Genomic DNA, 18,885 nt, shown 5'->3' with positions numbered 1-18,885 from the left:
CCAAGATGAGAGTCTGTACAAATAATGAGAGTTCGGGATATTTTTCCCTGTCTGAGGGGAGGGAGCAGGAGGTTATTGTGGCATTGGATGCTGAGAAGGCTTTTGATGGGGTGGAATGGGGGATATTTGTTTGCAGTGCAGGAATGGTTTGGGATAGGGCCTAAATTTGTGTTGTAGGTTCAGTTATATAAGGCACCTAAGGCGAATGTCAGTGTAAATAATGAGAGTTCAGGGTATTTTCAGCTGCACGGGGGAATTAGGCAGGGATGCCCTATGACATCAACCCCCCTCTTGTTTGCATTTGCAATAGTCTTTGGCCATTGCCCTGGGAGCCTCGGGAGAGGGGGGGGTGGAACGCGGTGTTCCTTGTACGTTGATGATCTTCTATGTGACACAGTGGGCGCTATTGAAACATTTTGGGGCTTTTTCGGGGTACAAATTGAATTCTGAGAAAAGTGAGTGATTTCTGGCCACCCCAGGGAGGGGGACCAATCTGGGGGGTGATGCCGTTTTGTTTAACGGGTCCTCGTTTTAGGTTTTGGGGGTACAGGTAGCTAGGAATTGGGCCTGACTTCCTAAGTTGACTCTTGCGAGCGGTGAGTAGGGTCAAGGCCGAATTGCAGAGGTGGGGTCGTCTTCCTCTGTCCTTGGGCAGAATTCAGTCTGTGAACATGAACAGTTTACCGTGGTTTCTGTTCTAATGTTTGCCGGTTTTTCTACCAAAATTCTCCTTTGGGGGAGTTGAGAGATTAATTTTGTCATTTATTTGGGCGGGTAACGTAGCTAGGATTCGAAAGACTGTCCTTCATGGGGATCGTCAGTCGGGGCCTGGCATTCAATTTATTATTATTCGGCAGCGAATGCGGAGAAGGTACTGCGGTGGTGTGGGGATCCTGAGGCTGTTTGGGTGCAGATGGAGGGGGTGGAAGGGATTTGTTTTTGGAAAGGCGATTGAGCTTGGGAAGAGTTTTCGGATAAATTTGGGCTTTCGCAGTTTGAGACATTTGGGTATCTAGAAGTTCGCAATTTTGCGAAATAAGTCTTTCCAATATCCCTATGATGCTGCCACCTTGTTGCTGGAGAGGGTTTTGTCACTTGCAGGGATGGAGGAGGGGAGTCCCTCGGGGATTTATGGATGGATTATGGTGGAGGACGCAAACAGAATTTGGTGGAGGGGAATAAGGCCAAGTGGGAGGGGGAGTTACGTTTGTAATTGGAGGGTGGGGTATGGTGCAAGGCCCTGTGGAGAGTCTACGAGATTCGGGTTAATACAGTTGAAGATGGTACATAGGGCTCATTTGACTAGATCTAAGATGAGGAGGTTGTTTGCAGGAATGGAGAATAAATGTGAGCGTTGTGGGAGGGGTCCGGCTAACCATGTGCACAATTTCTGGTTGTATCCTGCAAATTGAACTGAAACACTGTTCCTTTGGGGGGCCCTATTTGGGTGTCAGAGCTGCAGGTGACATTGAGGCTGATGCTCTGGCTTTGGCCTGGCTGATTACTCAAAGGTGGGTGCTGATGGGTTGGAGGTCAGCTTCTCCGCCCAGTGCCTCAGTATAGCTGGGGGAATCTGGATTTGAGGTATTAAACCTGCACTCTGATCTAATCCTAGTTGAAAGACCAAGTGAGGAATGATATCAAGCTCATTGTTTGTGAAACCGAAGATTCTTCCGTTCTGTAATCTTGGGAGAGACAGTGTCATGGGTCTTAATTTTAATCAAGTAGGATGCAAGGTGAAGGAAAAGCACAAACATATCTGCAGCTTTGATGGAGCAAGAAAGGGTTCAGAAGACAAAAACATATTGTTAAAAGCTGTTGTTTATCATGTTGATTTGAAAGGAATATGCTCAAAAATTAAAGCATAAAATGAGTTATTCTATGTAGTTTCTTTGAACAAACTTCATTTTTTTAAATGGCTTCAGCATTATCCTGATGGAAGGCATGGAGGACCAGAACCCCGCAGTCGTGATTCAGGGTCACAGCGAGAGAGTTGGGGCGGGTCTGGTGGTGGCTTTGCATCTGACATGAAACGTGTAGGAGACACCAGAGGAGGAATTATGCCTCGTCAATCAAGGTAAGTGTTTGATAAAACTGCAGGGACTAGTTAAACATAGCCTTGGATTGGTGGAAAGAAGGGCTGATGTAAGGTATACGGATGGCGAAGTTTGGAGGTCGGCTGTGGTTTGTGGAGGATATAATATTTTGGGATACAGGAAGCTACATTATGTAGACGAGGTTTAGAGTGATATGTAAGTGGGTATTTATACGTGTTGGTGGTAGACTTGGGAGGGATTGGCAGGAGCTTGGACCCAAGCATGAATAAAGATTTCAGCGGAGGTGGGCAAATAGGACTTTGGGTTAAACCTATTCTACTATTAATTTAGATTGGCTAATTGTACCTCAACTCCATTCGCCCACCTTTCTTTGGTAGCCTTACCTAACAAAAATGTATCAACTTCGAAATTGAAAAGTTCTATTTGACCCAGCATTCAGAACCTTTTAGAAGAGGCAAGTTCCAGATTTCCACAAACTAGGTGATGTTATATAAGGCAAGAGGAGACTCTTGTGTAGACTTATTAGGTAAATGGGACTATTCTGTGCTGTAAAATTTAATTCTATGGATTTCTTACTCATTTTTAAATCTCCATTAGAGCATCTTTAAATTTACCCAAGGGGATACTAACATTATAATAATCTTTTATTGTCACAAGTAGGCTTGCATTAACACTGCAATGAAGTAACTGTGAAAATCCCCTAGATGACAGACTCCGGCGCCTGTCGGGTACACGGAGGGAGAATTCAGAATGTCCAGTTCACCTAAATAGCATGTCTTTCGGGCCTTGTGGGAGGAAAACGGAGCACCCGGAGGAAATCCGCACAGGCAGTGACCCAAGCTGGGAATCAAACCCGCGTCCCTGGCACTGTGAAGCAGCACTGCTAACCACTTGAGCTACCGTGCCGCCCGCGTTAGTTTTACCCTGGTACCATTCTTTGCAGAGGTGGAAGTAATCATTTTGATTACCAGGATATTTTTGAGAGGGTGATTAGATGGGAGATGGAATATGATAACTATATAGAACCCGTGGCCAAATTTAGTGTCTTTGTTCTCACCAGTGTTCGTTTCAGGGAAAGTGTGGTTGTGTATTTCAGGGAAAGTGTGGTTGTGTATTTGAGGGAAAGTTGTAGAACTAGTTATCATGCATATTAAAGGCAGTCTTGTGCCCATAGTTGATATAACTGATGGGCACTGTGGAGCTGAGTTTGACGTTTTGGGGTGTATTGCAGGATATCGACTAGCTGGAGATGTTTGGGGAAGGAGGGGTTCGTGTTGCAAAGGCATTAACATTGCTGATGTATTGGCTTACTAGGGCAGATATGAGTGGAGCTGTGTAGGAGCATATGCACAGAAATGGTTAAGTAACTAGAGAAGATATGGGGAAATGGCAAATAAGACGGGTAATTATGTTTCACGGGTTGTTGATCTCAGCTGCTTTGTTTTATGGATGGGTGCAAACCAATAGGGAGTTGTCTCATAACATGCAGACATACCCCATATGCAGAAACAGGAGTAGACCATTCAGTCCATTGACCCTGCTTTGGTATTTAATAACAATCATGGCTGATCATCCATACCAAAGCCTTTCTTCCACACTATATCCCCATATCCCTTGATGTACGGAGGCAGCGGCATAATGGTATTGTTGCTGGACTAGTAATCCAGAGATTTCGACATATTCTGGGGACCTGTGTTCGAATCCCGCCATGGCAGATGGTGACATTTGAATTCGATTTTGGGCGGTACAGTAGCATAGTGGTTAACGCTGTTGCTTCACAGTGCCAGGGTCCCGGGTTCGATTCCCGGCTTGGATCACTGCGGAATCTGCATGTTCTCCTCGTATTTGGCGTGGGTTTCCTCTGGGCGTTCAGGTTTCCTCCCAAAAGACGTGCTTGTTACATGAATTGGCCATTCTAAATTCTCCCTCCGGCATCGTAGTGTGGCACCTAGGGGATTTTCACAGTAACTTCATTTCAGTTTTAATGTAAGCCTACTTGTGACAACAAAGATTATTATTTGCGGCACTTAGAAATCTGCCACTCTCTGCTTTAGACAGTCCCATCTATGACAATAATATCCTTCCTAAGGTAAGGGGATCAAAATCTCAGTACTCACGTAATTGAAGCAAGACTTTGCTACTCCAGTATTCACATCCTCTCGTGACAAAGGCTAACTTGGCATTAGCCTTCCTAATTGCTTGCTGAACCTGCACATTAGCCTCCAGTGACTTTTGATGCAGGCACCCAGGCCCCTTTGTACATCAACAGTTCCTAATCTCTTAGCATTTAAGAAATACCCTGCATTTCTGTTCCTCCTACCAATGTGGATAGCCTCATATTTCCACATTATATTCCATCTGCCATTCACTAAGTCTGTCCAAATCCCTTTGGAAGTTGCATGGGCGGTATGGTGGTGCAGTGGTTCGCACTGTTGCTTCATGGCGCCATGGTCCCAGGTTTAATCTCGGCTCTGGGTCACTGTCCATGTGGAGTTTGCACATTCTCCCTGTGTTTGCTTGGTTTTCGCTCCCGCAACCCAAAGATGTGCAGGGTAGATGGATTGGCCAAACTAAATTGCCCCTTAATTGGAAAAAATGAATAATTTTTTTTTTTTAATATTAAAGCAATTATTGCATTGCATCTTCCTCATATCACATGTTCCCACCTGATTTTGTGTCACCCATAAACTGGGAAATATTACATTTGCTCCCCACATACTAATCATTGATGTAATTTGTGAACTGAGGCCCAAATACTTTTGACAGTACCCCACTAGTCACAGCATGTCAACGCAATATGGCCCATTTATTCCTACTCTTCTGTCTGTTAACCAATCCATAGAATCCCTACAGTGCAGAAGGAGGGTCATACGGCCCGTCGAGCCTGTAGAGCCCTCCGAAATAGCACTCTACCTAGGCCCACTCCCCTGCCCTGTTCCTGTAACCCCGTGCATTGATCATGGCCAATCCACCCAACCCGCATATCTTTGGTCTGTGAGAGGAAACTGGAGCACCCCGAGGAAACCATGCAGACATGGGGAGAATGTGCAAACTCCATTCAGTCACCCAAGGCCGAAATCAAACCCGGGTCCCTGTGCTGTGAGGCAGCAGTGCTAACCACTGTGCCACCCTAAACATAATCTTTGTCTACACTCCGTCTCCTGGATAAACGATTTGCAAGTCTAGTACAATTTTCTGTCAATGAAAAGTGAGCATCTGCCCCGTCGAGACATAGAACCCCGATCCTCACAGTAACCACTGTACTAACAAGGAATGCTTCCTTAATCGATGCCAGTATATCACCACCTATCCCAGGCGCTTTAATTTTGCTAACCAATCTCCAAGTAACATGCTCAAAAAAAACTCCCAATGGGCTTGTCAAACATTTCCCATTCATAAATCATATCGACTTTGCCCAATCAGTTCATTATTATCCAAGTGTCCATTTATCATATATGTTAGGATAGATTCTAGCATTTGTTCTAATGTAAGGCTAACAGGACTATAGTTCCCTGTTTTCTTTCTCCACCCCTTAAATAGTGGGGTGACATTTGGAGAGGAAGGAGGTTGGAAATGTCCAACCAGTAATGGACTTTTCACAAGGCAGCATTGGAGATGCCTAAGAAAAAGGGTTCATTTAATATGTTAGAAAGCACAGGAGCAAAGAACGGTAGCTGATTAGAAATTTGTTGGGTGGATGTGAGCTCGGTAGTCTCATGAAGGAGATTAACTTGGAGATAACAGTGACAGAGATGAAGAACTACTGAGTATAGAGGGCAGGAGTTGAGGGTAAAACAGCTAATGCAGTACCTGAGCGAGTCTAACTTAGAGGGTAAAACTAGGAGAAATTTAGTGGCCACAGAAATTAAATTGAACTATAGTCACCCTTCCTGCCCCATGGAAAACATTTTTAGATGTTAACTCATCGGCTCAGTACATTGTAAATGTTACTTCTGTTTGTACAGAGATGGTAGGGATTGGAACAATGACCATGGACGGAAGATAGAAGGCCACCCAGAACGCTCTTGGCAGAGTACCCTGGAAGCAGGAATTATGGGAAGAGATCCTGATCGTTGGCAAGGTAAACTTTTAGAACAGTGAAACTTGTAATTTAAAAAAAAAAAAATAAGAGTCAATTATTGTTTGATGAGTCTGGTCATTCTTAAGCTGTGATCAAGATCATTTTACCGTTAGTTGTTTCCAAAAGCTTTTTACAACACTTCGTCGATATCACTGATAACCAATAATTGCAAGGGACTGGCATATCATTTTACACTTCTGGCAGTTAATTCAGGTAATATGAGCTATGCATTGTTTATTTTATGTATTAATGTGCAGGAAGACTAGACCTTCGTCAGCTCTGTGTTAGTAGTACGTTATGTGCTTAACTGGAGTCCAGCTTTGCAACTTTCATCAAAATTGAAATTTGTGCACCTGACAGTTCAAGTTTAATGTTTAGTTGTCTATCAAGATTAGAAAAGGTTTAATTATTGGATCAAGATTAGAAAACTTGTAATTCAAAATCAACAAGCCAAGTTTTCTAATCTTGATCCAATAATTAAACCTGTTCATTTTAGCAAATTTTGTGTATGGTGCACGTTAAACTTCAAATATTCCAATAGTGAAGGAATCATTTTTAAAATGTGTATGGGAATCAAAAGAAAATCTACTTGCTGCCTCACCACATCGCCCCAATTTTCTGTGATGCCTGCCAACTTGCGCGGGAGCTTTTTTTTTTTTTTGAAAGTAGCATTAACAAGCAGTGTACATTACAGGCTAGCCATGGCTCAATTGGTACACTTTTGCCTCTGTCACAAGATTCTGGGTTCATGTCCAGGACTTGACATAAAAATCAAAGTTGTCATTCCAGTGCCGGACTGAGGGAATGCAGCAATATTGATGGCCTTTTGGATGAGAAATTAAACTAAGGACCTGTCTGCTGTGTCAAGTGGCTATAAACAATCCCCTGGCACTATTTTGTAGACAGGCAGGGGAGTTCTCCCCGATGTTCTGCCAATATTTATTCCTCAAGTCAACAACACAACCAGATTATCTGGCCATGATCACTTTGTTGTTTGTGGAAGCTTGCTGAGTGCAAATTGACAACTGTGTTTTCTCATTACACCACAGAACAACTTCATTGACTGTAAAGTGCTTTGAGACACCTGGTGGTTGTGAAAAGCACCATATAAATGCAAGTTCCTTTGTTTTTTCCAAGTCCTGACCATTGCTTAAGTTAGACATCCAGCATATTATGGAGAAATTGGGAAAACATATTGGGCAGGAATCTCCGTGTCGGAATCGCGCCTGGCGCGGGGGCGGAGAATAGCTGTTCACGCCGGAAATCGTTTCGCGGACCCACCAGTCTCGCGCGCAGTTGACAACGTGCCGGTCTGGGGCAGTTGGAAGAGGGTCCCGCGGCGACTCTCCGCAGTTGAGTTCCCATCGGCGTGGTTCACGTCTGGTACCACCCGCAGCCACGATGGCTGCCTTGCTGGGGGATGGGGTCTGACTCCGGCGGAGAGGTGGGGTTCAGCGGTGGCCGGGCCCCCGATCGGCGGGCCATCGCGATCTGGGAGGGTGGGGAGGGGCTATCATCCTTAGCTTTGGCCCGCTGTGTGGGTCTGCCATGTCCGTGGTGCCTGCCCTGATGTGGGCCGCCGCGCTGCCTGGACAGCAGGGCCTTGCCGGCAGCCAGAGCTGCGGGACATGCACCGGGGTTCTGCTAGCTCTCTGGAAAACGGGGAATCCCCCCGGGCTTTCAAGGAAAAAGTTCAACGTGATTCTCGCCCGTTTTCCGGTGGGCGTGGGGACTTAGTCCCCAAAAGGGAGAATCCAGCCAATTGTGTCTGTGGGACTAAAGTGTTGAGTGTCAGCAAGGACCGGTGAAAGAAATGTTGGATTTAAAGAGCAGCCATGATTGTCTCACTGTGGAATCACTCTTTGTATTTGGGCAGCACGGTAGCACAAGTGGATAGCACTGGCTTCACAGCGCCAGGGTCCCAGGTTCGATTCCCCGCTGGGTCACTCTGTGTGGAGTCTGCACGTTCTCTCCGTGTCTGCGTGGGTTCCTCCGGGTGCTCCGGTTTCCTCCCACAGTCCAAAGATGTGCAGGTTAGGTGGATTGGCCATGATAAATTGCCCTTAGTGACCAAAAAGGTTAGATGGGGTTATTGGGTTACGGGGATAGGGTGGAAATGAGGGCAGGGCTTAAGTGGGTCGGTGGCGACTCGATGGGCCAAATGGCCTCCTTCTGCACTGTAGTTCTTAAAAAATAAAAAAAATACCATTTGCATGGCTGTGGATTTATGGTGGGATCCATCCCATGGTCTCTTCATAGTGTACTCCATGCAAAATCAAATCACTGTCCCAAACCATTGACTGGCCTGAATCATCCATAGGCCTGCTTCACTGATGTGGGCAGCACAAAGAATAATCGGTTGTTTTGTTTAAAGGTGTGTTCTGTATATTTAGTATGTTCTATCAGGTCATCTCACTCTATTGATGGTTGCTGTAATGTTGAAATTTCTCAATTTTGCTATTCCCAAATGTAATTCCCAATTTAATTTTTTTAACCTTTCATATTCGCTACATGTACAAACTACTTGAGCACTAATATATCAACTATATTATAACAAACATTTTATTGGAGGTTATATTGGGAATTTCCTTTGAGGGTTTTTAGTCTAACTGAAGATGTAACCACAATTTATTCCTCAACACAAACTTAGATTTTAAATGAGAGGCACTTCCTCATTACGGTCAGACTCATAAAAAAATGCAATCATCTAATCCTTTCAAGTTTGACATTTGCAGTGAGTAGAGTACTATTTATGTGTTGCAAATTTCCAGAATCCATAGCATTTTCTAATGTTAGTGTGCCTAGCTAAAAACATTTCAAATCCCTATTTATTCAGTGCTTTTATCTATGGTAAAGTGAGAAATATCAAACTATGATTAAAAAGCTATCAATAATTTTAATTGATCTAGTACCTGTTACATTCACAGGCCACCCCACAGCACTTTACACCCAGGGAGTTAATTTGGAAGTGCAGTCGTTGATATTTAGGCAAATATGGTAACCAATTCCACACAAGAAGACAACACTGGGAGACCTCTCTGCTCTGTTGTGGAGATGCCGGCGTTGGACTGCGGTGGGCACAGTAAGAAGTCTTGCAACACCAGGTTGAAGTCCAACAGGTTTATTTGGAATCACTAGCTTTTGGAGCGCAGCTCCTTTATCGGGTGATCACTTTATCACTCACCTGATGAAGGAGCTGCGCTCTGAAAGCTAGTGATTCCAAATAAACCTGCTGGACTTTAACCTGGTGTTGTAAGACTTCTTACTGTCTTTGCTCTGTGCCACAAGATTTCTCTATACCAAACCCCGTGTCTGCGTGGGTCTCCTCCAGGTGCTCCGGTTTCCTCCCACAGTCCAAAGATGTGCAGGTTAGGTGGATTGGCCTTGCTAAATTGCCCTTAGTGTTCAAAAAGGTTAGTTGAGGTTTCGGGGATAGGGTGGAGGCATGGGCTTAGGTGTAGGGTGCTCTTTCCAAGGGCAGGTACAGACTCGACAGGCCAAATGGCCTCCTGCACTGTAAATTATGATTCTATGAACTGAACACAGGCACTCTATAGGTTCATCTCTTAAAGGTACATGCCCTAGCAGTGCAAATCTTTCTCAATACTACTTTCTGTAGTTCTGATTCAAGCAATGGTTCTGCCAAGCTGATGTTCCTGAAACCCAAATGACTTTAAAGTTTGGAACAGCATTAGCTTTTACAACTCAATGACTTTGCATTGTCATGAGTTCTGGAACACTGAATTGTCACCCTTCTGTTTCTAAGATTATGCTTTGGTTCTCATTTACTTTCAATCTGCTGTGGAAAATATTTTCCCTGGAAATCTGAAGTAATGGCAAGCAAGTGCTAACCCCGATGAGAAATGCATTTCATAAAGTTTTTGTTGAATTAACATGCACGTTTTTTAATAAAAAATCAGTCATTTTTTTTTGTGGGAATAACCTGATATTCTGCTTTTGTAGGAGGAGAAAGGGGCATACCTGCCCAGTCTGGGCAAGGCCATATCATACAACGAGGAGGAATTCCTGGGTAAGATGAGCATGCTGTAATTATTGGCTCTGCAACTGTTAGCTACTGCTGAATCCTGCTGAGCACAAATATAATTAAACAATATTTGATCAGGAGGTCTGGGTACCCTTCCTAGAATTGTTGGCAATTTAATCACTGGGGTCTTGGTTTGGAACCAATCCAGTTTAATGGGATAGAAGTGATCATTCTTGTTGGTCATCAATGAGTTTTGGGAAGTTCCTTGTGTGGGCCTGCTGCACAAAATTGTCTGTAATGTGTCAGGCTTATGCCTGTGCTGGAAGGTTTGTTGATGAAGCTAAGATTGATTGATAGGTACCCATTGAAGGTGAAACTAGGTTATTTTGAACCAATGCTGGAAGCAAGAAATAGAGAAATTCCAATCTCTAGAATGGGCATATAGTTACCAAAAACTTTAAAATTGTATTTGTAAACTGGAATTTGCACTGCAATTCCATCTTTCTGAACTTAACTGGACCTTATGCAACGGAATATTACATTACACTGTCGGATGTAGCCTGATGATTATCATCTATTAATAAATCTCAAAATTAGTTTAAAAATTTTAATAGCTTCTTTAATAGCCTCTGGCAAAAATTCTGTTCATTCATACCTATAAAGCAAATGATTTCATTTGAGTTGACTTTCTCGAACTCCTTAATCAGATACTGTCTGCACTTGTATGTATGTCCATTACTATAAAGCTGTTGTTTGTCTTCATTTCTACGATCTTGTTCACAATGCGAACTGCCCGTGTCTGGTTTCCAAAAACAAGCTGCCATTTTGATTCAGACCAAGTAAAAAAAATCATTTTCATTATGACTAAAAAAAAAAACTTGTGAAGTGTTAATTAGCATAGTCCTATGGTCTGTAATACTTCCAGTTTATTAGGTACATTGTATTTGCAGAAAAAATACTTTGTGAAGGACTCTGTTTTCTACACAGTATCATTTTTCTGGGGAAATGTTTATCGGCATTGAACGGCGATTTAAAGTCACTGATCATATCTTTTCATTTTTCTGCTTCGCACTTTTCATACAAAACAGATTTTAAAAACAAGAATTTTGGGTTAACTTTCCATTTATGATTTTTTTTAATGCATATTAATTCGGTTACATTTAACTTCTGCTTGAATGGTTTCAGCAGCTGTTTATGGATGAATGGGTAAAACCTATATCCTGCAAATGAAGATAAAGTTTATTTTATAAAGAAATAAATAAAAATTGAATTATTTGATCGTGGCTACTTTTGTGAAAAGGTTGATCCCAATCCTTCTCATTTTACCAGAGCAACTGAGTTCATTTGGCATTCTCGGAGCAGCTTATGACTGATGTAAATATGCAGAATGGAGGTCAGTATAGTCTTCATTGCTGCTGGCATTAGTGAATGAAGTCAATGCTATTATCCATTCTATTTTGCTCCATTTACTGAGAAACAATTGACCAACCACTCAAATGTACTTATTACAAAAATATGTGCATAGAAAAAGTAATTAAGAGATCATATGGTCAAGAATAATTATATTTGTGCTTCTCAAGTTTCAGTTGATAGAATTTTAAAACTGGTTTAAAAAGGATCAGGTTGGGCGGTGTGGTGGTGCAGTGATTAGCACTGCTGCCTCACATCGCTGAGGACCTGGGTTCGATCCCGGCCCCGGGTCACTGCGTGTGGAGTTTGCACATTCTCCCCGTGTGCGCGGGTCTCTTCTTCTCCCTCTCTCCACCTCCCCCTCTCTCCACACACAACCCAAAGATGTGCAGGGTAGGTGAATTGGCTATGTTAATTTGCCCCTTCATTGGGAAAAAATATTGGGTACTCTAAATTTATTATTTAAAAATGACCAGGTTTAATGCGGCACGGTGGTGCAGCGGTTAACACTGTTGCCTCACAGTGCCACAGACCTGGTTTCAATCCTGGCCCCAGGTCACTGTCCATGTCTGCGTGGGTCTCACATGGATTGGCCACGCTAAATTGCCCCTTAGTTGGAAAAAATAAGAGACCACTTTAAAATTTATTTTTAAAAAGGATCGGGCTTCGAGCAGGCAATTCTGAGAGTGTATATATTGATTTAGATAAAAGGCCAGAAGGGATGTTATTCCATTAGAAGATGTTGAAGTGGGAACATGGTTAATCATTTTGAGAAATAAAGGAAGCTGCATTGAACATTTATAAGATGGTATGATGCCTGGTATGGGGGAAATACACATAGGAGAGACCATGAAATTCAGAACTGCTTTTGTTAGAATAGAATGATTTAAAAGAAATGTTTGCGAATGAAACAGCTTATAAAGAAACAGATTGTTTCTGGTGCGTGGTGGGTCTAGGATGTGGATACAAGGTTAAAAGTAAGAAATGCGAGGTTATACTGGAGTTAGTAATTGAAATACTTTTGTCAACTTAATAAATTGGTTGAAGGCAGGGGAAAGGTGCGGCACGTTAGCACAAAGGTTCACTACTCATCTGAATGGTAAAACACCGCCACAAACTGATTCATGATTTCCTTACATGCCCAGGGCTGAGGTTTTCTGTAAGGGATTATTTCCCCAGAGTAATTTTATGGCACTGAAACATGTCCGTTTTTTTTTGCTCTGATTTTATTGTGATATTTGAGTGGGTGAATGAGGGCTTTAGAGAGGGGGGGCCCCACTCCAGGCGGGTCTAGGCAGTGATGACGGGTTGTAGGAGGCCCCTTAATTCCGTGCCAGGCCTGCTCCCCTTCTGTCCGCATCCTGGACAAACGCAAGACCTTCAGAACCTCTTCTGGCCCCACACACTTGTGGTCGTCTGTCCTACAACAGATCTGAATGCGGGGAATTCCTCCGTGCTGCTGAGATCGGGTGCTTGCTGCTGGTCCCAGGGAGCGCATCGGATGGTGAATCCTCGGTGGTCTGGTTTCTCCACGCTGCAGGTGGGCGGCGGGGTCTGGCCGACCTGTGCGATGTCCAGGAGATATTCCTCCTCCAGATTGAGGAGATGGTGGACAGCCTCCTCTGTATCATCAGGCAGTCCGGTCACAGTCACACATCTGTTATTCCCGGCTTCAGACTGTGGGAATTGAATCTCTACCTGCGGAAAGAGAGGGAGTGTGAGAGAGGGAGGTGGAGTGAGAGAGAGAGAGAGATGGGGGGAAGGCAGAGGTGGAATGAGAGAGAGAGGGAGGCGGAGTGAGAGAGGGAGGCTGAGTGAGAGAGAGAGGGGGGGGAAGCTGAGTGAAGGAGCGAGGCTGAGTGAGAGAGAGGTTGAGTGAGCGAGAGGTTGAATGAGTGAGCGAGAGGTTGAATGAGTGAGCGAGAGGTTGAGTGAGTGAGCGAGAGGTTGAGTGAGTGAGCGAGAGGTTGAGTGAGTGAGCGAGAGGTTGAGTGAGTGAGCGAGACGAGTGAGTGAGCGAGACGTTGAGTGAGTGAGCGAGACGTTGAGTGAGTGAGCGAGACGTTGAGTGAGTGAGCGAGAGGTTGAGTGAGTGAGCGAGAGGTTGAGTGAGTGAGCGAGGTTGAGTGAGTGAGAGAGGTTGAGTGAGTGAGAGAGGTTGAGTGAGTGAGAGAGGTTGAGTGAGCGAGAGAGGTTGAGTGAGCGAGAGAGGTTGAGTGAGTGAGAGGTTGAGTGAGTGAGAGAGGTTGAGTGAGAGAGAGGTTGAGTGAGAGAGAGGTTGAGTGAGAGAGAGGTTGAGTGAGAGAGAGGTTGAGTGAGAGAGAGGTTGAGTGAGAGAGAGGTTGAGTGAGAGAGAGGTTGAGTGAGAGAGAGGTTGAGTGAGAGAGAGGTTGAGTGAGAGAGAGGTTGAGTGAGAGAGAGGTTGAGTGAGAGGTTGAGTGAGAGAGAGGTTGAGTGAGAGAGGTTGAGTGAGAGAGAGGTTGAGTGAGAGAGAGGTTGAGTGAGAGAGAGGTTGAGTGAGAGAGAGGTTGAGTGAGAGAGAGGTTGAGTGAGAGAGAGGTTGAGTGAGAGAGAGGTTGAGTGAGAGAGAGGTTGAGTGAGAGAGAGGTTGAGTGAGAGAGAGGTTGAGTGAGAGAGAGGTTGAGTGAGAGAGAGGTTGAGTGAGAGAGAGGTTGAGTGAGAGAGAGAGAGGTTGAGTGAGAGAGAGAGAGGTTGAGTGAGAGAGAGGTTGAGTGAGAGAGAGGTTGAGTGAGAGAGAGGTTGAGTGAGAGAGAGGTTGAGTGAGAGAGAGGTTGAGTGAGAGAGAGGTTGAGTGAGAGAGAGGTTGAGTGAGAGAGAGGTTGAGTGAGAGAGAGGTTGAGTGAGAGAGAGGTTGAGTGAGAGAGAGGTTGAGTGAGAGAGAGGTTGAGTGAGAGAGAGGTTGAGTGAGAGAGAGGTTGAGTGAGTGAGAGGTTGAGTGAGAGAGGTTGAGTGAGAGAGGTTGAGTGAGAGAGGTTGAGTGAGAGAGGTTGAGTGAGAGAGGTTGAGTGAGAGAGGTTGAGTGAGAGAGGTTGAGTGAGAGAGGTTGAGTGAGAGAGGTTGAGTGAGAGAGGTTGAGTGAGAGAGAGGTTGAGTGAGAGAGAGGTTGAGTGAGAGAGAGGTTGAGTGAGAGAGAGGTTGAGTGAGAGAGAGGTTGAGTGAGAGAGAGGTTGAGTGAGAGAGAGGTTGAGTGAGAGAGAGGTTGAGTGAGAGAGGTTGAGTGAGAGAGGTTGAGTGAGAGAGAGGTTGAGTGAGAGAGAGGTTGAGTGAGAGAGAGGTTGAGTGAGAGAGAGGTTGAGTGAGAGAGAGGTTGAGTGAGAGAGAGGTTGAGTGAGAGAGAGGTTGAGTGAGAGAGAGGTTGAGTGAGAGAGAGGTTGAGTGAGAGAGAGGTTGAGTGAGAGAGAGGTTGAGTGAGAGAGAGGTTGAGTGAGAGAGAGGTTGAGTGAGAGAGAGGTTGAGTGAGAGAGAGGTTGAGTGAGAGAGAGGTTGAGTGAGAGAGAGGCTGAGTGAGAGAGAGGCTGAGTGAGAGAGAGGCTGAGTGAGAGAGAGAGAGAGGCTGAGTGAGAGAGAGAGAGAGGCTGAGTGAGAGAGAGAGAGAGGCTGAGTGAGAGAGAGAGAGAGGCTGAGTGAGAGAGAGAGAGAGGCTGAGTGAGAGTGAGAGAGAGGCTGAGAGAGAGAGAGAGTGGCGGAGAGAGTGAGTGAGTGAGTGGCGGAGAGAGTGAGTGAGTGAGTGGCGGAGAGAGTGAGTGAGTGAGTGGCGGAGTGAGTGAGTGAGTGGCGGAGTGAGTGAGTGAGTGGCGGAGTGAGTGTGTGAGTGGCGGAGAGAGTGAGTGGCTGAGTGAGTGAGTGGCGGAGAGAGTGAGTGAGTGAGTGGCGGAGAGAGTGAGTGAGTGAGTGGCGGAGAGAGTGAGTGAGTGGCGGAGAGAGTGAGTGGGTGAGTGGCGGAGTGAGTGGCGGAGAGAGTGAGTGAGTGAGTGAGTGGCGGAGAGAGTGAGTGAGTGAGTGGCGGAGAGAGTGAGTGAGTGAGTGGCGGAGAGAGTGAGTGAGTGAGTGGCGGAGAGAGTGAGTGAGTGAGTGGCGGAGAGAGTGAGTGAGTGAGTGGCGGAGAGAGTGAGTGAGTGAGTGAGTGGCGGAGAGAGTGAGTGAGTGAGTGGCGGAGAGAGTGAGTGAGTGAGTGGCGGAGAGAGTGAGTGAGTGAGTGGCGGAGAGAGTGAGTGAGTGAGTGGCGGAGAGAGTGAGTGAGTGAGTGGCGGAGAGAGTGAGTGAGTGAGTGGCGGAGAGAGTGAGTGAGTGAGTGGCGGAGAGAGTGAGTGAGTGAGTGGCGGAGAGAGTGAGTGAGTGGCGGAGTGAGTGAGTGAGTGGCGGAGAGAGTGAGTGAGTGGCGGAGAGAGTGAGTGAGTGGCGGAGAGAGTGAGTGAGTGAGTGGCGGAGAGAGTGAGTGAGTGAGTGAGTGGCGGAGAGTGAGTGAGTGAGTGAGTGGCGGAGAGTGTGAGTGGCGGAGTGAGTGAGTGGCGGAGAGAGTGAGTGAGTGGCGGAGAGAGTGAGTGAGTGGCGGAGAGAGTGAGTGAGTGGCGGAGAGAGTGAGTGAGTGGCGGAGAGAGTGAGTGAGTGGCGGAGAGAGTGAGTGAGTGAGTGGCGGAGAGAGTGAGTGAGTGGCGGAGAGAGTGAGTGAGTGGCGGAGTGAGTGAGTGGCGGAGAGAGTGAGTGAGTGAGTGGCGGAGAGAGTGAGTGAGTGAGTGGCGGAGAGAGTGAGTGAGTGAGTGGCGGAGAGAGTGAGTGAGTGAGTGAGTGGCGGAGAGAGTGAGTGAGTGAGTGGCGGAGAGAGTGAGTGAGTGAGTGGCGGAGAGAGTGAGTGAGTGAGTGGCGGAGTGAGTGAGTGAGTGGCGGAGAGAGTGAGTGAGTGAGTGGCGGAGAGAGTGAGTGAGTGAGTGGCGGAGAGAGTGAGTGAGTGAGTGAGGCGGAGAGAGTGAGTGAGTGAGGCGGAGAGAGTGAGAGAGGCTGAGTCAAAAAATGTCTTTTTAACCTGTTGATTTATATGCAAGTGAGATTTCAGCCTTATCTCTGTTCTTCACCTGAAGTTAAAAATGTTTTAATTTGATGTCTGTCCACATGGACCAGTAATATGAATATTGATTGTCTTGTCCTATCATCGGATGTTCTGGCCATTTATGCCTGATTTTTGTTAGGGCTCATAGCACTATTCGGTGGATCCACTTGTAATGTGTGCATATTCGTTTCTCGGCATGTCCACATCGATATCACTGAATTGAGACAAACATCCTTTTTCCACAGGCATGGAGGATTTGTACAAGACGGGAACCAGGGGGGTAGTGGTCAACCAATGAACTGCACTGTCCAGATGATGGCAGGCAGCGGCATACAAGGATTGGGCAGCTTTGGTGAACAAGTGCAGATACTGTCCAGCGATCCCCGCTTCCAGCATCGCTACTAGCTCTTATTTCTTATCAACTGATTTTAATGTAAAGGAAATCTTTAATAGTGGTGCATAGTGCTAATCACAGTACCATGTTCTTGTGTATTTTTGTTTACTGCCTCTGAAACCAGAATTGTTTTGGAATTAATGATCATTTCATGGTTACTTTATTGTTAAAGTACTTGTATTGAGCCTAGACTCTGAAGGAGTCACTTCAATTTTCCATAAATAAAAGTAAAAATAGATTTTGCGTGTCTGCACTTAATTTTAAGATTAGATGCAAATTTGGGGACTCTCTTTGTGATGGTGTGACTGCCCATGAAGTTTTCTAATATGATTTAATGTCTGCAGGCATTTTGAGTTTTGGTTATTAAAAGGAATGTCTTATAGTGCACTTTTCTAGTATTTTCCATCTGGTCCTCAAATAACAACTTCTTGAATGTATTTTTAAAATGATTTGGAGATGCCGAAATATGCTGTCCAGTCTGTGGGCAATGGTTCTACATAACACTGCATTTAATTACCCCTTCCACCCTGTTTAGTTCAATATGCCTCTCTTAATATTCTTGTAATTTGATGCACGATTTTTAGATAGTCCTGGCAGATATACTTTTTTACAACTATTTTTCTAATTTAGAATTTCATCCCCTGGTATTTTCACTCTTCAGAGAAGAGTTGCTGATTCATTTCCCCCCCCCCAACTCTTTCCTTCCACTGGATTTCTTAGGGTGAGAGGTCTTCACCCTTCCTCACTAAGTTAGTGATGTTGAATCGTCATTGACTTCCTAACTCTTGGCAGTAGATATTATGTTCAAGTAAGTGACCGGATAACATACAATTCACCAAGTAGGGGTCCAGAAATTCCTTGTAAGCCACAGTGCAGGTCTCTTTTTATTCTTTTGTTGATCCTTGAATGCAAAAAGACATTTTTGGGCAGAAAAATGGCAAACGGAATTCAATCCAAAGAAGTGTGAGGTAATGCATTTGCTGGGGAGTGGGATTGGGAGTGGGGGGAGAGAACAAAGCTAAGGGAATACACAACAAATGCTAAAATTCTGAAGTGTAGAGTGTGAGAAACTTGTCGTGGTTGTTCACAGATCCCTAAAGTAGCGGGGCAGGTAGGAAAATGGCCAGAATGGCATGTGGGACACTTTATTGGCTGAGGCCTAGAGTATAAGAGCAGGAGGTTACTCTAGAACTGTATAAAACATGAACCAAGGACCCTGGAAAAATCCAGCAGATCTGCCAGCATCTATTAGAGAAACAGTTAATGTTTTGAGTCCATCGACTCTTCAAGTTGATGGACTCGAGGACCTATTTCTGTTAGCAGAGGGGTCAATAACCACAGGACATGGATTTAAAGTAATTGATAGAAGGATTTGAGTAATTTATTCACCCAAACTCTGCCTGAAAGAATGATCGAGATGGAAACACTCATCTGAATATTGGGTGTCATAATCTACAGGGATATGGACCAAGAAAAGCTGGAAAGTTGGATTCGGTTGATTAGCTCTCTTTTGGCAGTATAAGCAGTAAGGCCAAATGTCCCCTAAACAAAGCCTTTAAATGTTTTTGTGTAGTGACGGTCAATAAACTGGCAGAGCAAGTGGCCTTTAAGCAGCCCAGGCAGATGATGGCACTTGCAGTAGGTTGGGTTTGAATGTATTAACTGAAGCAGCCAAAGAAGGACATTAAGATTTGGATGTACCTTACTGTGGGATTTGCAGATTGCTCCAGTCAAGTGAAAATAGAACTGTAATGAAAATGTAAAATACTGGAAATACTTGGGTCAGGCAACATCTGTGCAGGGTAGAAATAAATAATGTTTCAGGTGCAAACTGGATAAAGTCCCAAATGTTAACTGGTTTTCTGCAAGTAGAGTTTGGAAGAAGAGTGGGTG

General features: G+C 45.0%; 1 protein-coding gene and 1 non-coding gene across 3 annotated transcripts in view; both read left to right on the top strand.

Annotated features, from left to right (window-relative positions):
• safb (scaffold attachment factor B) overlaps window positions 1-17,230 on the top strand; it is a 101,806-nt gene extending 84,576 nt beyond the window's left edge. Inside the window, exons 20-24 of one of the 2 annotated variants that reach the window (XM_072482862.1) lie at window positions 1,926-2,077; window positions 6,023-6,138; window positions 10,102-10,168; window positions 11,453-11,516; window positions 16,844-17,001. In XM_072482862.1, coding sequence (XP_072338963.1) covers window positions 1,926-2,077; window positions 6,023-6,138; window positions 10,102-10,168; window positions 11,453-11,492 — 375 coding nt within the window. In that variant the 3' untranslated portion in view covers window positions 11,493-11,516; window positions 16,844-17,001. Of the gene's footprint in view, window positions 1-1,925; window positions 2,078-6,022; window positions 6,139-10,101; window positions 10,169-11,452; window positions 11,517-16,843 lie in introns of both variants that reach the window. The other variant, XM_072482861.1, reaches the window with a different exon arrangement.
• On the top strand, window positions 8,350-8,488 carry LOC140395814 (small nucleolar RNA SNORA42/SNORA80 family). The gene has a single exon (XR_011936325.1). It is a non-coding gene; the product is annotated as a small nucleolar RNA SNORA42/SNORA80 family (small nucleolar RNA).
• Window positions 17,231-18,885: the final 1,655 nt, after the last annotated feature.

Source organism: Scyliorhinus torazame, chromosome 18 (assembly GCF_047496885.1).
Source record: "Scyliorhinus torazame isolate Kashiwa2021f chromosome 18, sScyTor2.1, whole genome shotgun sequence".
NCBI classification, from domain to species: domain Eukaryota; kingdom Metazoa; phylum Chordata; class Chondrichthyes; order Carcharhiniformes; family Scyliorhinidae; genus Scyliorhinus; species Scyliorhinus torazame.
The sequence above is the reverse complement of the archived record's forward strand: the minus strand, read 5'-3'. Positions and strand labels throughout refer to the sequence as shown.